This window comes from Typopeltis vanoorti, chromosome 25 (assembly GCF_054136105.1).
Source record: "Typopeltis vanoorti isolate ZY-2024b chromosome 25, IOZ_Tvanoo_1.0, whole genome shotgun sequence".
In the NCBI taxonomy this organism is placed as follows: Eukaryota; Metazoa; Arthropoda; class Arachnida; order Uropygi; family Thelyphonidae; genus Typopeltis; species Typopeltis vanoorti.
Genome location: NC_143573.1, coordinates 37,332,717 through 37,349,028, shown reverse-complemented (window position 1 = coordinate 37,349,028; position 16,312 = coordinate 37,332,717). Strand labels below are relative to the sequence as shown.

The 16,312-nt window shown below is 33.6% G+C and overlaps 1 protein-coding gene across 3 annotated transcripts in view; it reads left to right on the top strand.

Moving 5' to 3' along the window:
* The window catches only part of Eip78C (Ecdysone-induced protein 78C), a 462,133-nt gene that overhangs the window by 381,429 nt on the left and 64,392 nt on the right, over positions 1 to 16,312 (top strand). For all 3 annotated transcript variants that reach the window (XM_090414451.1, XM_090414450.1, XM_090414452.1), the window contains one exon: positions 15,518 to 15,729. In XM_090414451.1, the coding sequence (XP_090270577.1) occupies positions 15,518 to 15,729 (212 nt within the window). The remainder of the gene's footprint in view (positions 1 to 15,517; positions 15,730 to 16,312) is intronic.

Sequence of the window (16,312 nt, the reverse complement as noted above, 5' to 3'; positions counted from 1 at the left end):
ACGGGGAGCTCGTGCCAAGAACATGGCTCATTTATTCTGAAACTTTAAATTCTGTTTTTTGCTTTTGTTGCATACTTTTTGCACCTACTGAATCAAGTAGTTTTGTAGAAGGTTATAACGATTGGAGAAATTTAAGTACAACTTTGCATAGACATGAGACTAGTTTAACTCGCATGAAAAATTTCTTAAAATGGAAGGAACTTGATAAAAAATTTAAAAAACAAAACTACTATTGATTGCCAGACTCAAAGCATGTATGAAATGGAAAAGAAACATTGGACGAGTGTTTTAGAATGCTTGATTGAAATTATAAATTCCTTGGTAGGCAATTTAGCTTTTCACGGATCATCTGATAAATTATATGAAAGGAATGACGACAATTTTTTAAAATTAGTCGAACTGTTTCCGAAGTTTGATCCCATTACGGAAAAATCATGTTGAAAGGGCCCTACATCGAAATAATAGAGTACACTATTTGAGTAAAGACAGACAAAATGAAATATTGGAAACTTTAAGAAATTCAGTCAGGGATACAATTTTATTATCAATTCAAAAATCTAAATATTATTCCATAATTTTAGACTGCACACCTGATGCAAGTAAAACAGAACAAATGACCATTATTATTCGCTTTGTTTCCTGTGACAATGGAATTGTCAAGATTAGGAAAAACTTTTTAGGTTTTGCAGATATATCAGATTCGAACAGACGTGGTTTATGTGCAACAATAATGGAACAACTGAAAAAATGGAACATCCCCATTGAAGACATGTGAGGTCAAGGGTATGACAATGCGGCAAATATGAAAGGGAAAAAAATATGGGCTCCAAAATTTCCTTTTGAACAAAAATCCTCGAGCTTTTTACATGCCATGTGCTGCTCATACTCTAAATTTAATCATTAACGATACAGCCAAAGTATATGCAGATACAATTAGTTTCTTTGCAATTATTCAAGAAATATACAATTTCTTTTCATTCTCTTACAAACATTGGACAATCTTTTAAAGTTCATAAAAATTTTAACATTGAAACAGCCATCAAAAACGTGATGGGAAAGTTAATGCAATCCGCCCTCTACGATATCAGTTAGGAGAAATTTACGATGCACTTTTTGAAAATTTTAATAAAGAAACTCAGCATGAAGCATAAACATTGTGCTAAAATAAAGGACTACAAATTTATTTGCTCTCTTATAACTGAGCAATTTACTTAACAGAATAAACCCTGTGAGTAAAATGCTTCAAGACAAAAATATGAACGTTACACTTGCTTTAGAATTTATTGAAAACTTAAAAATATTCTTACAAGAGTATCGATCAGATACAAATTTTAAAGAAGTTCTAAAACGGCAAAAGAACTGAGTGAAGAGGTGGACGGAGAACAAGAATTTAAAACTGGTACAGAAGTTCGATGACAAAAGAAGACACGACAATTTGACTACGAGCATCATGACGAAATGCCACAATCGCCAGAAGATAAATTTAGAGTGAATGTGTTTTATACACTTCTAGACGTTGCAATGTGTTTGTTAATAGAACGTTTTGAACAACTAAAAACATATGATAATTTCAATTTCTTGTATAGATTACTGCAAATTAATAACTAAGATTTATGAAAAAATTGTGACGATTTAGAGATTCTCTTGAAGGACGGCAAGAATAAAGAAGTAAATGCAATAGAACTATATGACGAGTTATGTGCTTCCCGGGATATTTTTCGGAAGGATAATTTAAATATTCAAAACCCTTTCGATATTCTTAATTTTATTGTATCTACTAATTTATCTTTCCCTAACTTTTTAATTGCTTTAAGAATACTATTAACCTTACCTGTTAGTGTAGCGAGCAGTGAACGTTGCTTTTCCAAGTTGAAATTGATTAAAACCTATTTAAGAACAAGTATGTCACAAAAAATGGCTTGTTAGTTTGGCATTAATAGCTATTGAAAATGATATATGTGTGGAATTAGACGTTAAGACCATTATTTCTAATTTTATGAATATGAAATCAAAAACCCTAAAATTTTAATTTAAAAAAAAAATTCATTTTTTTTTAATTAAAATTTTTAAATTTTTGTATATTTATGTAATTTAATTTATTTTCTGTTATTCTGTAAAGATGTTATTTTTTGAATCATCATCATGCATATCAAGGATTTAGGCCTAGCATGGCCTGTTCTGGCCTTAGAAGTCATCGTTGAATCGTTTAAGAGGATGTCCTGGTTTTCTTTTTCCTAATGGCTTGTACTTTAAGGCTTGTTTTGGTAATCTTTCTGTTTTCATTCTTTGAACGTGTTCCATCCATTTATGTTTATATTTTTTAATTTTTTTCTATTACTGGTTCTTGGATTAATTCTTTCATAATTTCTTCATTTCTTTTGTGATCAAATAGGGTATACTTTGCAGTTTTTCTCATAAACTTCAATTTTTTGAATTTCAATTATTTTTCTTCATTCACAAGCATTTTACTCACAGGGTTTATTCTGTTAAGTAAATCATGCTCAGTTATAAGAGAGCAAATAAATTTGGCTCTCTTATAACTTATGTGCTAAAATAAAGTTTATGCTTCATGCTGAGTTTCTTTATTAAAATTTTCATTATTAACCTTCAATAAACTTCAATTATTTTTTGAATACTTATATTAAATGTTCTAATTATTTCTGAATTATTTTCTTATTTTCTCATCTATCTTGAGTTTCTTTTATTTTCCTAAAAGATAGTTCCACTTGTAAAAATTTTTTAATAATTTTTACAAGTTACTAAGAATTTAGTAACTTGTAAAATGCAAGAATTTTTTAAACTTTAGTTCAAATAAATTTTAACTTTAATTAAAATTCATTTTAATTTTGTTAGTGATTCGGTTTGGTGAGAAGGCTAAAATCCCTGTATCATTATATATTCAATGATTAAAGTGAACAGGCTTTATCAAAATTTGCTTTAACTTTTGAGAATTTTTTGAGTATACGGGTTTTTAATGATTATCCAGCCTAGTCAACACCCCGGTTCGTTTCATTTAGCGAACCAACATGTGGCTGTTCTTTCAAAATTTATTTAAGAAATTTCAAATAATTTAAATTTTTATTATTGTAAAAGAACCACACACACCCGGATACAGGGGCACTTAGATAGACATTGCATGTCGGCGACAAGGACCCTAGCGCCTGCTCTGGATAGGAGTACTTGGTTATTGAAGAAAATATTAACAAGCAGAGATAAGGAAATTATTCTTCTTTTTTTATAAGATCTGGATTAATGTGCTCAGATTTCCTTGCTTGGTCTTCTTGGAGATGAAGTATAGGACAGGATCCAAAGGCAAGTGACCAAAATGGTAGAACAGTCTGTAGGGTGTTCTATGTGAATAGATTTTGTTTGTGGGTCAAAAGTTGTTGATGGGAGGGGAATGCAGTGGAATTCAATAAACAGTAGAAATTTCTACTGGTGGTAGTATTAGTGATACAGGACAGTGTTTGGGAATTTTTATTTTTTTTTATGTAATTCTCACTCATGAAAGGTTGTACTCCTATAATGAGCTAAGGAATTCTTATTATTAATTTTTTACATAGTGTGGAAACCCTGCTCTGGAGACCAAACATGGAACTATTTCAAGCTGCTTCAGGCCTCCAGTAAACAGGGTAATGAAATTCATCTCCCACCTGTGAGATCAAGGTTAACTGGGCAAAATATACAGTTGGGTGCAACTATGGGTGGGCATAAACTGGAGGGAGGAGAATGAATTTAAAATAGTTAACTCCAAAGTAATTCTACAAAGCAGTACATGATGGAAGGGACTTGTGATACAAGAACATTAGATCTAGTAATGGTGCCTGAAAATCTGTATAAATGAGTTGAGCATGCCTCTGATTGGTGTTTGTGATCATGCAGTTTTGACTTGAGAAGTGACAATGCATGTAAAGTTTTGACCAAGGAGCAATGTTCCCTCTAAGCTGTGTTCATGCATACATCAAAAAGGTAGCAGATGTGCCTAGTAACTCTGCACACAACATTTTTGCTTTTGGAATTTCTAATTTCAACTGGAATTTGTTAAAGTAATATTTTTAGCCTGCATTATGTGGACAAAGTTGCAGAGGCACTTTTGTTTAGTGTCTCCTGTCTAGAGAGTACAGTCACCTTTAATAAGGCCACATCTGGATTACCATGTCCAGGTGTGATCACCTGAGTTCTAAGGAGATCCAGAATGAGTAACCAAATAACTGGCCTTTAGAATTATACATACTAAGATTCCCTCAATCTGTCCTCTTATTAATTTATACTGAAATGAAATTTTGCAGCTTATGACTGGTAGAGATAGCTCTAAGCTGGCAGGGAATGTAGTTAGGAAGCATGTGAGGGCCATGTTCTTCTTATGATATGGTACAGAATGGGCTATTGTTAGGTGTCTCTGGTCATTGCATTCAAGAAAAGATAAATCTTAAGTATGGATGTCTTAATGGCCTTCCTCTAATGACCTGTTGAATACCCTGGAGTAGCATTAGTGATAATAATACTATGTTAAATTAGAGCAGTAACACAACAGGAATAGAAAATATTCAAGAAGGCAACCAGGAGTACATATCAGTAACAAAAATTCTAAATCAAAGAGCAATTGCAAATCAGGAAAGGCAGCTGGATGATGTGCCAGAAATGTTCAGATATGGTTTTTAGTGGTCTTGCTGCACAAATGCTTAGTTAGAAAGTAGGATTCTGGAGGATTTGAATAACAGTTCTTGTATGAAAAAAAGAACAAAGAGAATTATAGGAATATGCCTACTGAGTAAGTAAGATTTGTGCAACCATAGTTGAGAAGAGGGTTAGACTTCAGAAAGAACAAGCCAGGTTCATGCCAAATAAGAGTTGTCACAATCAGATTTTCACTTTAAAACAGAAAATTATGGGAATATAAAAAGGATCTATTTCAGTTTGTAGATCTGGAAAAAGCATATAAGGTTCCTAGAGCCAAGCTGATCAAAATGCTACAATCTTACCATGTAATTGGGCATTATATGGACAGTTTTGGCATAGACTTAAGTTGTAGTCAGAATTGAAAGATGTAAAATTGGATGAAAAGATAACAGTACATTATTTCCACTGTTATTTGGATTACATTATGAAAAAAGGTAGTATTAAAATGATTAAAATTAGAGGTACGTTAGTGTCTTTACTTTATCAAATGATGTTATACTCATTTAATTGGGCTGCTATAAAGATTTGATATTTAAATCAGCAATAAAAACACAAACTATTGGAAATATTAGCCCCATCAATGAAATGCTGAATTAGTATTAGCACTGTATATAATTTTATTTTATTTTCTGTGCTACTTCAGGCTTTCAGTAAGGAGTGGTCACTCATTTTGGATAATAAAATTTGTTTACTACCTAAAATTGGCACCAACATTAAAAGCATTAACTGCATTCTCAATGGAGAATCTATAGAATAAGTAAAATGTTCTAGCTGTTTTAGATGCACTTTTTTAAAACTGGCAAATTAAATAGATAAATGACATAAGCAAAGCTAGTGTAGTGATACCATTTTGAATAAATACTAATGGAATAAAAGAAATTAACCAGAACTAACTGTATAGTCCTTAAACTCATGGATGTTCTGAGAAAAATAGCAGGGTGGATAACAAACGGCATCAGTGAAAGTACTGGAAAGGAACTTGAAATATTTTTAGCTGAATGCTAAGAATTAGAAGTAGAGCTAATCTGTGCTTTTTATATTATGTGGCTCTCACCCACAAAAGGTGTGGCCACTTAAACAGAATGGAATAGGAAAGCTTAGCACACTAGGCGTTTGAGGGCAGGAAAAAGACCCAAAGGAAGACAAAGATAATTGTGGCTTGATGCAATTAGTAGTGCTCTAGAAAACCAACAAGTTATATCTAGCACTATCAGTTTTGATAAATAAGGTTAGTTTGGAAGAAAATCATTGCAAGAAGGCTAGCAGTAATATAAACTTAATCATGTAGTGTTTATCATAATATCCTATACATTCCTTGATGATACATTATAAAAGTACAAGAAAAAAGTTTGTTTATTGCTCATAAGATGTTACAACTTCTAATGTCAATGCCCAATATTTTAACAACTGATGAAATATTCTGTTATTAGTGAAAGCAAATTGTTTTTTATTGAGAAATTCTTATTCTTATTATTTACCTGAAAAATTTCCATTGTATAAAAGAGAATATCACAAGTATTAAAAAATTTTTAAAAAATCTGTTTTGAATAATGTTCTGACAGATATTTTATGTTGACCTTTATTTTAAATGGAATCATGTTTTCTGTTGTCATTGACAGTGTATGCTTGTTTGACATTAAATATTTGGCAAAAATCCAAATCTCTAAAATTAGCCACCTAAAGATAGTTTGTAGACTGAGAACTGTGAAAGTGGGAGTTTTGCATTAGGCCCAGTACATAGCTTTGTTTTTTAACTGTGCATATTTTTTTAAAATTTGTATTCAATAAAAACTGCCCAGATAAATCTAGGCAGTTTTTATTGAAGTTTATCAGTTAAAAAAAAAATTCATTTCTAATGCATAAAATTATTATTGGAACTTAATTTTATCCAACAGTTATTACAGTTGAAATTAGTAATAGTTAAATTGACCACACTATGCTATTTGAAATAAGGCCATAACTAGTTTTTTATATTAATTGTATAGAAAGATCTGTTCTACTTTATTTAAAAAAAAAAAAAATGCTGAAGAAACTTATTAGCTTCTAATTTGAGTATGATATTGTTATTGTAAAGATATATCGTTGAGGTTATGTGAATAATTAACCCAATTTTATTAGAAAAGTTCTTTTTTAAATGGGCTCAGAACATCATATTAAAATTTTTGAGAAATACTTTAATTTCCACTCTCATAATATGCAGCTGCTTTTTTGAGTTTTATAGTTGCATTATTTTCATACATGCCTTTTTTCCTACTGCTTGACTTAGTCTGGTATAGATTTTGCTGTTTTCTTTTTTATGTATATTTTATATTGTTGGAAAGTAGTCTGCAGCTTTCAGTAGCTGTTCAAAATTATAGTAATTTAACTGAAAAACAGTTGGTCAGTAGTAAACTCACTGCAAAGAATTTATTATTGATATCTCAGTCTGAAACTAATAGGCCATCACCAGCTTAAGCATATTTACAAGGTGAAGCACAAGCAATGGAATGTTATTCCTTTATTACAGATCTGAGCTCTATGGTGAAGTGCCAGCTTATACAAGTGGTTACTAAAATAGAATGATATTAAAACAAAAATAATAAATTGATAAACTAATAATAAAATGTCATAAATTGGAAATGACATGAAAAAAAAAAAAGGGAGGGGGGGGAGTTTGCCATTTATTGCAAGATTTGTGAGTCTCATTTGGATAAATAGCAAACAATAACTTATCTTCATTTTTCCTCATATCATTTTAACTTAATTCAAGTATTTATATTTAATTTTTTGCAATCACTCATTGTAAGGTAGTACTACATGTGGCTCAGGTCTGAAAATAAATTAACATCCCATTGTTCCTAACTTGTGAATGTACTTGTGCACTGATGATGGTCTGATGGTCTCCGGCTGAAATATTCACAATAGTAAAATTATTATTTCTTGTGGATATGCGTTTCTAATAATTGTATAAGTGCCATTAAAAACTAATTGCACTAATTATTATTTGTACAGTACCTATCATACTTGCTTGTTCACTGATCAAACCATTTCTGGTAATCCATTACTGTTAAAGCTAAAATCTAGAAATGCGTTCCTCATATCCATGCTTACCACACTCGATTAATTTCCATGGTTATTTTTAATTGATCATTCCTGCATACAGTTGTAAAACCTCTAGTGTCATGTTTGGACAGGTGGCCAAGAAGCAACCTGTTGGTATATTTTTTGAATAAGTGGAGATTGTAGTCTAAGATACAGTCTGTGGAAGACTGTCCCCAAATTATAGAGGTAGGAGTGAAAGAAGGATGAGAATTTGGTTCAGCTTGGTTGGAGTTGGACATGGAATGGATATTGACCAGCAGCTGCTTGTGGGAAAATAGAGGAATAGTGTCTGCCAGTTCAGTGGAACAGTGCCTGTGAAAATACCTATAGAAGAGGCATAAGGCAGAAATAGTATGTCCATGAAGTAGTGATTGAAGTGAGTCTGAAAGAGATTCAGACTTGTTGCATTAATTGGATTATCCTCTTCTGGATAGCATAGAGTATTTTTAGAGGCTTTTAGTGCCCCATCCAATTATGAATGATATGGTAGCAGAAATGTGTGAAGAGAAAGAAGTGCAGTTTGTTAATGTATAGAGTGAGTTTCAAGAAAGAATTGAATTGTATAAGAGTAACAAACTGCATTTGAATGGTTTTGGTGTAAGTCATTTGGAGAGACTACTGCTGGAAAGGAGAGTAATGAGTGCAGAGAATGAATCAGAGCAAGTTAAAAGCAATATGAAAGAGTAGGAGAATAAGGAAGGAGAAATTGAAGTGGTGCTCATGTTTGAAGTGTGTAGCAAGTGTGCAAGACAAACAGGAAAATGAGGAGATTCAGGGTTACAGGGGAACACAGCATGAGAAAGGTTGATGCTCCAAGAGGATATGAATGCACGTGTAGAGAAAAAAGAGAAGGGAGTGACCTGGGATGTAGGTTCGAGGAAAGTATAGATAAATAAACATCTAATAAGTAATATCAGTGAAATTTTTTATAGATCCAGAAATGAGATATGTTTGTATGCAAATTCTAGAAGTATCAAACAAGGGAACTGAGATGGTTGCATTGATTGGATTGGTGCACTCAAAAATTGTTGGAATAAGGGAGACATGGCTAGATGAGAGGATGGCATTCTGATAGGAATAGAGATGGAAGGGTATGGTGTATTTTGTGAAGGCAAAAGGGTAAAAAGGGAGGGGGAGTGATATTGATGATAGAAAGAGAGTTATGCCCATACCAGGGAGAAATAGTGGCAGTGGTTTTGAGGCAGTATGGTGTGAGATAGAGGGTGAATAGAATGAAATACTTTGTTGGATGTTGCTATAGACCTAGTAATGTGGAGGGTAGTGACCAGGAAATGTATAAGCAAGTTAGCCAACAAATGGGAAAAGAGTGATCGTTATAGATGATTTTAATTATGGCAATATAGATTGGGGTGACAAGATAGCAACCAGAAGTAAAGAAAATGAGTTTTTGAGGGCCAACTACCTCAGGCAGTATGTAACAGAGGGCATATAAGGATTGAGGGTCTTGGATTTGATCATCTCATCAGTGGATGTTATTATAAATTAGGTGTAACATCTCCCTCCAGTTGGTGAGAGTAACCATGAAGTGATTACCTGAGTGGTTGCCAACCATGTTGAGGACTTCCACGAGGAAAGGATATAAGTGGAACTACAATGCTGGTGATTATGAGAAGAAACAGACTACAGGTATAGCATGGTATGAGGAGTTAGGTGGAATGGAGATCAATGCTGCTTAGGTAATATTCAAGAACTATTTAGTAGAAGCAATGTCCAAATCTATTCCAAAGGTCAGAAGGTTAAATAAGGTAGGCATGAAATTAATGAATGAAGAGATTAAGCATGCAATACAGAGAAAAAAGACATGGAGGCAACATAAGAGGAGTTGTAATAATCAATTTGAGGAATACAAAGAACAGGCAAGGAGGGTGACTTGGTAAGGGTAGCAAAACTTCAGTATAAGCAACAATTTGCTAATGAAGCCAAAAAAAATCTTAATGTTCTTTTGATATGTAGGCAGCAAAAAAAAAAAAAAATATGGTAAGATGGCATTGATGAGAAAATATAATAGCTGCAGAGGATATAGTTGAGTTATTTAATGAGCAAAGGTCTTCACACATTCATAAAGGTCTTCCATCCTTATGAATGTGTCATCATGGTGAGTTTGAGAGCAGTGGATGATAAGAAGAGAATGACTGTGAGTGAGGAAGAGATATATGGGAGCAAACTTGATATTAATAAGGCTGTGAGGCTTGATGACATATCACCATGTATTTTGAAGGAATGTGCCAGGGAGTTAACATCTGCCTTGACATACCACTTCATAAAGGAGGTGACAGAATTAAAGCATCCAATTATAGGGCCAATCTTGTGTCAGGTGTTGTGGTTAAAGTGCTGGAAAGGCTGGTGAGAATCAGGATCTGGAATTGGGTTGACAACAATGGTATTGTTTTTGATGGACAGCACAGATTTTCTAAAGGGAAGTCATGTTTTAGTACTCTACTTAGTTATTACAATAAGGTGATGGTAGCATTGGATGTGGGAGATGGATACAGAGTAGTATTCTTAGCCTTTGCAAAGTCTTTTGATAGATTACTGCATGATAAGTTGATAGTCAAACTAGAGCAGAAGGGGTTGGATATTAGACTAGTGTGTTGGATTTGGAGATTGGCTGTCTGATAGGTATCAGCAAGTTGGGCATGGAAGAGCAATATCTCAGAAGTGGAAAGTCATTAGTGGTGCCTCAGAGACCTGTTTAACCTGTAAATAATATTGGGGAAGATTTGAATGGGGATATACAGTTGCACATGATGCAAAGTTGGGATGAACTATGAGGAGTAGAGCAGATGTTTGTGACCTTTCAAGAATACTTGAATAGACTTAGTGAATGGGAATGCCAGTTCAATGTTGCAAAATATAGGGTTTTAAAATTTGGAAAACAAAGATGGGATGTAGAATTGACTCTTTGTGGAGGTAAAGGAAATCAGAGATCTTGGGGGTTACAGTGGATAAAGAACTAAAATTTAGAGGACGTTGTCAAAATTGTGAGGACAACACAGTGAATTCTGGTAATGATGCGGAGGACACTGACTGGTAGAAGGAATTTTTGGTTCAATTATATAAGGCTCTGATTGGGCCATATACAGACTACACAAAGATTTGGTCACTTGGTTTTCAAAAGGATGAAGAGATGTTGGTGAGGGTCCAGAGGTGATTTAGTTATTGATATGTGGAATGTGAAGAAAGGTTGAGAAGATGCAATTTTCAGAGTCTGGTAGATAAGAGGGATGATGATAGACGTATAAGTTGGTGAGGGGTTGTTATAGGATTAACATTGAAGGCATTTTTCTAAAACAGTGGGAGATTGGGGAGAACGAGGTCATCCCTGGAAGCTGTATAAGATGGGAGTGAGAAGTACGTTTTTTTGCATGGAGAGTTGAATAATTGGAATGCATTGCCTGAGAGTGTGTTATCTGCAGAGAATTTGAATGTGTGTTTAAAGCACTGTATGATGAGATGTGTATGGCAAAAAAGGGACCTTCTAGATGAGTCTGACTCCATGGAGTCTTAGGATAAATAAAGTAAAAATCTGATTTTGACAACTTCTATTTGGCCTTGAATCCAGCTTGTTCTTAGAGTTTCTCTTCCACAATTTTTTTTCATCCTCTCCTCAGATATGCTTGAATAAATCTTACCTCTGTTATATCAATTGTTTCTATATGATTTATGCTTATTTCACTTACTTTAATCTTATTCTTATAGCTAGGATTGTTTTCTCTTCGGATACTGGCGAATTTATATTTTGCTGCGCCAGCCAGTATCCTATAGTAGAAAAGATCCTTATTCAGGGAGACAATACTAGATTCTTAGCTTTTCTTACACAATATCTTATTTAAACTGCCGTATAGATTCAGATTATTGCAGTCGTGACCTAAATATATTATTATACTCGCTCTCTAAATCCTTCTCGCCAAAATAGGTTCTATTTTTTATAAGTGGTAAGTTGGAATCCTAATCAGGCATGACTCAGGTTCAGGTAAATATGACGTTTATTGGAATATCTAAAACACGATACAAAATTTATACACTCAATTATGCTCAATACTAAACAAAACTTGAACTAAGAGATTAACATTCTAAACTGATTAAATCTTATAAAGCATGCTAAACACAGTAACTGCATATTGGGATAGATAGCAAAAGATATGAAGTTAAGCTAAGTACCTTTCAGTAGTATTACTTGCAAGAGAAAATTAACAAACGTTCAAATGTTCTAGATCTAAATTCTACTATTCTTATCGGATCAAGTTAATCCTATCACATACAAAAATACAAAAGATCTCTTCCAAACAATTCTTCTTACTCTCAAAGGAGGTTAACTTTCTAAATAGAGACCGTCCACAGAGTTCTTTAGAATACAGTTCTTAATTTCACATTTCGTAAACAATCTTCTCTCTGCTAATGAACTTTCACACAAAATTAGAGTAATTGCACCTTACCGAGCTTTTTCCATGTCGTTCTGCACCATGTGTATGTCTGGATACTTCTCATCTATTGGCTGTCCATACGCCAATGTAGGGGTTACGCTATCTTCATTCCTTCTGCCGAAAACGGACTCAAATCTTTGTGTTTCGGGACCAACTCGATGGGACTTTTCAGCGACGGTTTGATTCTGCTAGGACTGGAATTTTTACCTTGAGCTTCGCATAGAATCCTACTTCATTTTAAGAACGCTCGCAGTCCGACATCTTATCACAGACTTCACCCCCCCCACGCGAAACTGCCCGCTAACTTCCGAACCACCAAAACAGGAAAACGTTACGACCAGAGAGTGTTCCGATATGGGCTCAACCCTTATATTCTTCTATAGAGCACCCTCTTTTCTCAGTCCCCTTTTTACACACGGCCCTTATCTTTTCATCCCTTTTGGGTTTATCCTTCGCTTTTACGACGCTGTTATACTTGGATTCACAGAATACATGGTAACGTAATTTTCCGAGTAAGCCATAGCCGCTAGCGTTACGCTGTACACGTAGCTTTATGCCTTCCAGGAATTATTACGTAGCAACTTTTTAGATGACTCGCAGTAAATTTTACATAGCTTAAGTGAGGCTTAAATTTAAATCAGATTATCTCTCTTTTTAGACATACTTAAAAATGAAATCTTAATATAATCACATCAGCTTAAATATAAGGCACTTGAAATAAAGAATACAAATTTTACATAAAGTGAAGAAGTTTCACTTTTGATTTGCTGATGTGCAGGTATTTCTCTTTATTAGTAAGTTTAGTATGTTAGATTCTGAATGAATGATTTCTTTGCAAGATTCCTTCATTCAGGATCTAACACCTCAAATACTTAGAGAGATTCCCCTGTAATTCTCACATTCAGCTTTATTTCCCCTTTTTATGGATGGGGAACTCTGAGAACTACTCTAATCATCTGGAATTTGACCAAGCTCTCTGAATTATGCAGAGAGCTTGATATATAAAATTTTTTATCTCCATATTTGAGCATTTCTTGTCAGATAGCTGCTCTAGATACCTTCCACATTTCCATGCTTTTGATAGCTTTTCTATCATAAGTATTGATATGTACACCTGTTTGCATTTCTTAGAGTGTTTACATAGCTACTTAAAAGCTTTTGTGTGTGGTATGTCAGCTTTGCAACATAATTTGAAGATACATAATATACTTACCATTATTGCATCTGCTCAGTCTGTGGCAGGAGTGTCCAATAATCTACATAAGCAATCTCTTCTTACTATGGAAACATCATTCAGATTAGACCAACTTCATTCACTGTCAGTGATTCCCTTTGGAAAGATTTGGGTTAGGACAAGAAGAACTGCACATATAACATGAACAACCTATAGAAAGGCTTTTCAACTGAAGGTGAGTTAACAATTATGGAGGGCCAGTTTTTCTCTCCTAGAAACTTTTTTTTTCTCCCTTCTGCAATTAACAGATGACTTGCACTTTAGCACCATTATGACAGACTTGCCCACCAGTGGCAAACTACTGAGTCCTAACCAAAGTTCTTTAGATACATTGCTGTGCTAAAAAGATTTTCACTATAGAAAACTCTTTCATATTACAAACTATTCCTGTGGCTCTCCTAAATGCAAGTTATGGTTATGAACCATAAATTACATTTTTACTGTTTACATATAAATTTAAATGAAGCAACATATATAGTTGCTTCATTTAATGCATATATAGTTGCTATATAGCTTCATTTAATACATATATAGTTGCTATAATTCCAAACAGACTAACTTATTTACTCTGTATAATAAAATAGTTTAGTCTGTTTGGGATTATAGCTAAAGCAACAATATGTTGGGCAGGATTAATTTAGAGATGAAATAAAATGCAAAATGACTTGGCATGTTGTCTTTTGAAAGATATGCAATTTATTCTTAGATTCTGGCTTAGATTTCACTCAATATGGAATTCTTAAATTCATACATTACAATTTTTATTTTATTTACAAGAGTATTCATAGGGTATTGCAGTATATAAATGAGGTATATATATTCTATTAACTTTGCTGTGACCAGATGGAATTATTTTCTTGACCTCACTGGAGTTCACATGATTCATTGCAAGAGATCAACATAAAGTATCGTATCACTCCTTAAACCAATTTGTACTTTCACTGCCCCCTCAGGCAATGCATTCCATGCTCCTGCCACTCTCCATGCAAAAAAAAAAAAAAAAAAGTCTCATTAAACCCCCCCCTCTGTCCACCAACCTCTGTAGTCTGTATGTCCTCACTTTATCCTCATAACATTGTGCAGTCCTGACATAATTTTTCTTTTTCAATGTTACTTCATACCCTTCAAATCATGGTGGTCATATCTGAGCATAAAAATTCAGATGTAGTTTGATCAAAGCTTTATACAGTGGAATCACTACCCTTTTATCTCTTGTGGTTATTGTCCTTAATATTGCAGCAATTCTCCAAGATGTCTTCACAACCTTTACAAGTTCAGAATATAATTTCTGAACTTAAAGTTTTTATCTACAATCATCCAAAGATCTCTTGCTTCTTCTTCCAGTATAATTCCAAGTGAGTATGAAGCAACCCTTCTCTGGATCCCATATTTCAAAACCTTACATTTCGTTGCATTAAACTGATATTCCCATTCATTTTGCCCATCTTTCCAACCTATTCAAATTCTCTTGAAGAGCCAAAACATTATTACTATTACTAATTTACTAATAATCCTCTCAAGCTTCACATCATCTGGGGGAATATTTCCCTATAGTATCATAAGAATATCATGGACATAAAGATTGAACTGTAATGGTTCCAGTACTGAACTTTGTGGAACTTCACTTGTAACTCTCCTACTTCCTAAATGCTCCCCCCCCCCCTTTCCATATACATTTCTTTGATATCTATTAGAAAACCAGTTACCAGTCTACTAACCTAATAATCAAACCCATATGTTGCAACTTAAACCAACTTGTCCTCTGGAACCCTGTTAAATATAATTTTTTTTTGCAAAATTCAAAATTATTAATAAATTTTAAAAAAATTATCTTAGATTTTCAGTTATTGTGGTATTGAATGGAAATGTGTTTGATTGACCGTGAAACATTAAGAATTTAAAAGAATAAAGGATATTTAAAATGTGAAACATGAACAAACAAAGGAAATTCTAATACCAGTTAACATAACAAGCTCTGTGAATATTAAGTTAAATTAGCTAATATAAAATGAGCATTTTTTATTGAATGTTGGCTGTAATTTTAGTATTTTCTAATTGAAGTTTTTTTTTTTTTTAGCTGTTCGTTATGGTAGGGTACCAAAAAGGTCACGGGATAGGAACGAAGATTCAAGAGTAACACAGTCAGAAGCAGACCAGTCAGTGCGAGAACAGGAAAATAAACAGCTTGCAATGTATGACATAATTCTGACAATATCACAAGCTCATCATGCCAACTGTGCCTATACTGAGGAGAAGACAAGAGGCCTTGTTCGGAAGCCAGCGATATTTGTAATTTTTTATTTACTGTGATCAGAAATCCTAATATTTTACTAGTTTATCCAAGTAATAATAGTGAGATATTTTAATCCTTTACTTTGGTGTTACACGGTGATCAGCATTCATTTTACACAAATTATGGAACTCTACAACCGTGTTATAAATAATTATTTCCGGACGTTTCAACCTTCATATTAAGGTCATCATCTGGAACACACACACACACACACATAGAGAGACAGACAAGCTAAATTACATTTCACATAGTATGCTGAAGAGACAATGATTTTGATATCATTGTCTCTTCAGCATACTATGTGAAATGTAATTTAGCTTGTCTCTCTCTCTGTGTGTGTGTGTGTGTGTGTGTGTGTGTGTGTGTGTGTGTGTGTGTGTGTGTGTGTGTGTGTGTGTGTGTGTGAAAGAATGATCATTAACTCGGTTAACATACATATTTTTTTTAAAAAAGAATTGAATGACAGAACCGAGATTTGAGTAAAAAGGTTTTAATATTAAAACACGACTAGTTTCGGCTTGTAACAGCCTTCATCAGGTGACGTTATTAAAGAAAGAAAAAACACTGAAGCTTAAATAA